General features: G+C 33.3%; 1 protein-coding gene across 2 annotated transcripts in view; it reads left to right on the top strand.

The window, feature by feature from the left end:
• Positions 1-1,892: 1,892 nt before the first annotated feature.
• The window catches only part of cga (glycoprotein hormones, alpha polypeptide), a 2,804-nt gene continuing 894 nt past the window's right edge, over positions 1,893-3,802 (top strand). The window contains exons 1-3 of one of the 2 annotated variants that reach the window (XM_008399877.1): positions 1,893-2,002; positions 2,087-2,198; positions 3,462-3,649. In XM_008399877.1, the coding sequence (XP_008398099.1) occupies positions 2,000-2,002; positions 2,087-2,198; positions 3,462-3,649 (303 nt within the window). In that variant the 5' untranslated portion in view covers positions 1,893-1,999. Of the gene's footprint in view, positions 2,003-2,077; positions 2,199-3,461; positions 3,650-3,802 lie in introns of those variants that run through there. The other variant, XM_017302386.1, reaches the window with a different exon arrangement.

Raw genomic sequence — 3,802 nt, 5'->3', positions numbered from 1 at the left:
TATTATGATTCTGTTTAAACTAACATTTCTGTTTGCTATTTCAGGCACTTTTTAGAAGAAAAGAGGAAAAAAAAACATCTGAGTGCTACTTTAAAAAAGCATAAGGCTACAAAATGACAAATTATTATTTTATAGTGTTGTCTCTTGTATTCTCACCGCTGGAGGGAGGATTTATCACCAAAACAACCAAGGACACGGAATATGGGCACTTAAGGGAACTCGCAAATTAAACCTAAAATAAATTATTCATCCTTGACATTTTCAGAGATCGCGGGAGGACAAATGGAAACTCCTTATCAGATATCAAATTCCTGCGCGTTTATTCATGGAATCCATCCTGGATATGCAATCAAATCATTTTAAGAACAGGAAAAAACACAGAGAGAACACTGCAAAAACACAAAGTAGTTTTTAGTCTCCAATGGAAATATCTCAGTGCACTTGAAATGAAACAAAACTAGCTTACAAATTACTTTTCAGCAACATATAGGAACTTTTTTAGAGTCAATAATTCCTTAGTGTTGATAAAAAGTAATAGTTACACTGGCAGATTAATTCACTTATAACAAAGTATTTTTTGCTTTTCATTAACAGAAAATAATCTTACATCAGTTATAGTCTTCTCAAAACCCAAGATGGTCGTGGCAGATGACATTTAAGTGACTTTTAGGAAAATATTGACTGTTAGAGGTATTTTTTACTACACTGTGATTTTTATTTTAACTTAAACTAATTTTATTATGAAGTATTACATCTCTTCTTTCCGTAAAAAATTGATGTGGTCATGAAAATGGTCATAAAAACTTTTGTTGCAGTTTTATAAATGCCAAAAAATAGCTAATAAGAGCTGCACTGCTCTGAAAGTGGATCATTTTTGATGAAGTGGCTTCATAAATGAATCTCCACCTAAAACATATTAAAACTTGTGACAAATGATAAAGTGGCAATATCTGGAAACAACCAATCAGAGTCAGGAGGCGGGTCTTAGCGCTGTCAATCATCGTCCGTTTCAGAAATTTCCAAGTGTTTTCCAGAAAAATTTTGCAATTAATCTAAAACGTCAAAGTTGTTTTTCCCTAAAATGTTTCACTTTTGGACCTCGAGAATTTTTTTCTTGGAGATTTCAGATTTTTTTCTTGAAAATTTTCAACTTTTGGAGCACCAAAATGTTCTTGTTTTTTTTATAGAAGATTTCTCATAATAATTTCAAATTTTCAGAGATTTCAGAGATTTCAAATTTTAGACTTTTGGAGCTCAGACATTCACATTTTTTCTAGAAAATCTCTGTGATTAATCTCAACATTGCAGAGCTTTTGGGCAGAAATTTACTCACCTTTTTATTTTTTCAGTCTACAAAGGTCCTAAAACGCCGTCTTAATAACTTGCCTCACTAGCAAATCAAGATATATTTCAAAATGATGCCGTTAACATTAAATTTGGAAGTAAACGTTATCTTGCAATCGAAAGGTTGTCTGATTCCAGCCACATGTTGAGCTCAATCTGCCGCCCACTCCATGTTTCAGTGGATGTGACTCATGAGTAAAAGTTCATTTAACCTAAAAACACAACACTTACAGGCATAAAACGTCCTGTTATTCCGATAAAAAAACACTTTCTTTATTGGTAAAATAACTCTATAAATGGTTTACGGTTGGACAAAATCCCTAATTAATGGGAATCTTTCTGTCCTGATCTGATGTACGACAGCAACCTTTGTGTTACCAGGTAACAAAAATCCAGGGATTAAACAGAACGGCCATCGCCAGGATGGGGGAAGTATATTATGAGTTTCCACAACTTGTTCCAATCTTTCTGGGCTCTAAATGGATTAGAGGAAAGGGGGGAAAGTAAACAGTGAATCACAGAGATCAGCGATAAGGTCAGCAGGTATCACCTAATCCAGGAAGTAGCCAGGTATAAAATTAGCTGTTTCGGTGGTTAGTCCTCAATATAAAGGAGTCTTGAAAAGAAGCGGAATGAAGACAAGCTTTATCGCAACATGGTAACAGCCTGCATCTTTCTATTTTATTGCTCTAAAACCGAACATATTCTCTAATAAATATGTCTTTTTGTCTCCATGTTACAGGTGTCTGCTGTTACGACTATGGGCTGCATGAAGTCGGCCGCAGTGACTCTTCTTCTGTTGTTTTTTCTTCTGAACGTAGCTGATTCTCATCCCAACTTCGACTCTTCAAGCAGTAAGGATGATTTGTTAGATACATTTTTTTTTACATATTTTAACTAACAGACAAGCTACACACAAACAAGCTGTTAGCTAAAAAAATAAACATTTATAACATTATTTGAGTTTCAGCTAAAAATTGAAGAACAAAGGAGACAATTTAAAACAATTGAAAAAAAAAAACCTTACCAAGTATCTTTGGTCTAATTTGTAGTGCAAATATCTTAGTACAATTGAATTAAGACTAAACTAACTAACATGTAAGGAAGATATTGGAGCTTGTTTAAGTCAATAATTCCTTAATATTGATTTTCCCATGTTAAAAGTGGAATAATTTGTACCTTTTCCATCAATATTAAGGAATTATTAACTTAAAACAAGTTTCTAAATCTTGTTTATATCCTTTATGTTGAGGACTAATGCTCCAAATCAGCATTGCTTATAAATTGTTTTTGTCTCATTTCAAGTGTACTGACATATTTCCACTAAACTAAACTAAAAGTAGGTTTTGTGTTTTTGTAGTGTTTTTCACTCCTTCGCTGCCTTTCTACACTGTAAAACCATTTGAGCCTCATTTTGTATCTACTAACTTTTACTCTTTAAGTAAAATAAATGTTTCAAGTTTTGGATTTTGAACTTAAATTTCGTGAGTTTATACACCATAAGCTTTGTTAACGTTTTATTACTTTTGTCATAACTCCAAAGGAATATTATGGTTTTTAAGGTAGCAATTAAAAATAACTGAAAAAAGATAAAGAGATTATTTCCCAGGATGCTTAGCTGCATGCTTTTGTATCTTGTGTTAAGTTTATCTGGCTCTTTTTTAAATTTTTATCACACTGACCAAATCGTTAAGGAAACTATCTTCTGACATTGCTTTAGCTCTGTTCAAAAGAATTCAGTGTAATTTTTAATAAAATGCATTAAAATATATTTTGTTTGTGCAAATTGAATCATGAATTTAAATTGTAGTAAAAAGTATTTATTTCAACGTGAGTGAAAATAATGCTGCGATTTGTTCTTGTTCAACTAGGTGAGGGCAGATTCCTGGCATAATGTGAAATAATTATTTGAAATAAAGCTTTAGCTCATAATTGAAGATTAATAAAGCATCAGAACATAAAATCAGTGTTTAAATAAATTAACTTTTGCTGTTAAATAAAATTTTTAAACTTTAAATTCTAACTTAAAGCTGGAAACAAATGCTTTATATTTGAATTTTCAAACCTTGATTTTAAACCACCCTGTAGTGTTTCACAGTGTCTGTTTGGTTTTGCAGTGGGCTGTGGAGAATGCAGCCTGGGCCTGAACCGGATTCTTTCACGGGACCATGCGCCGATCTACCAGTGCATGGGCTGCTGCTTCTCCCGGGCGTACCCGACGCCGCAGACGGCCATGCAGACGATGGCGGTCCCCAAGAACATCACCTCAGAGGCAACGTGCTGCGTTGCAAAGCACAGCTTCGAGGTAAAAAATTATTCATTTAATTAAACTAGATGCATAAAGTTTTCACTGCAAAAACATACCAAGTACTTTTGGTCTAATTCCTAGTGCAAATAACTTAGCACACTTGCAAGCAGTTATTATGGAAGTATTTATTTTATACATACTATATATATA

Source organism: Poecilia reticulata, linkage group LG22 (genome assembly GCF_000633615.1).
Source record: "Poecilia reticulata strain Guanapo linkage group LG22, Guppy_female_1.0+MT, whole genome shotgun sequence".
Taxonomy (NCBI): Eukaryota; Metazoa; Chordata; class Actinopteri; order Cyprinodontiformes; family Poeciliidae; genus Poecilia; species Poecilia reticulata.
Note: the sequence above shows the minus strand (reverse complement) of the source record. Positions and strands in the feature narration are given on the sequence as shown.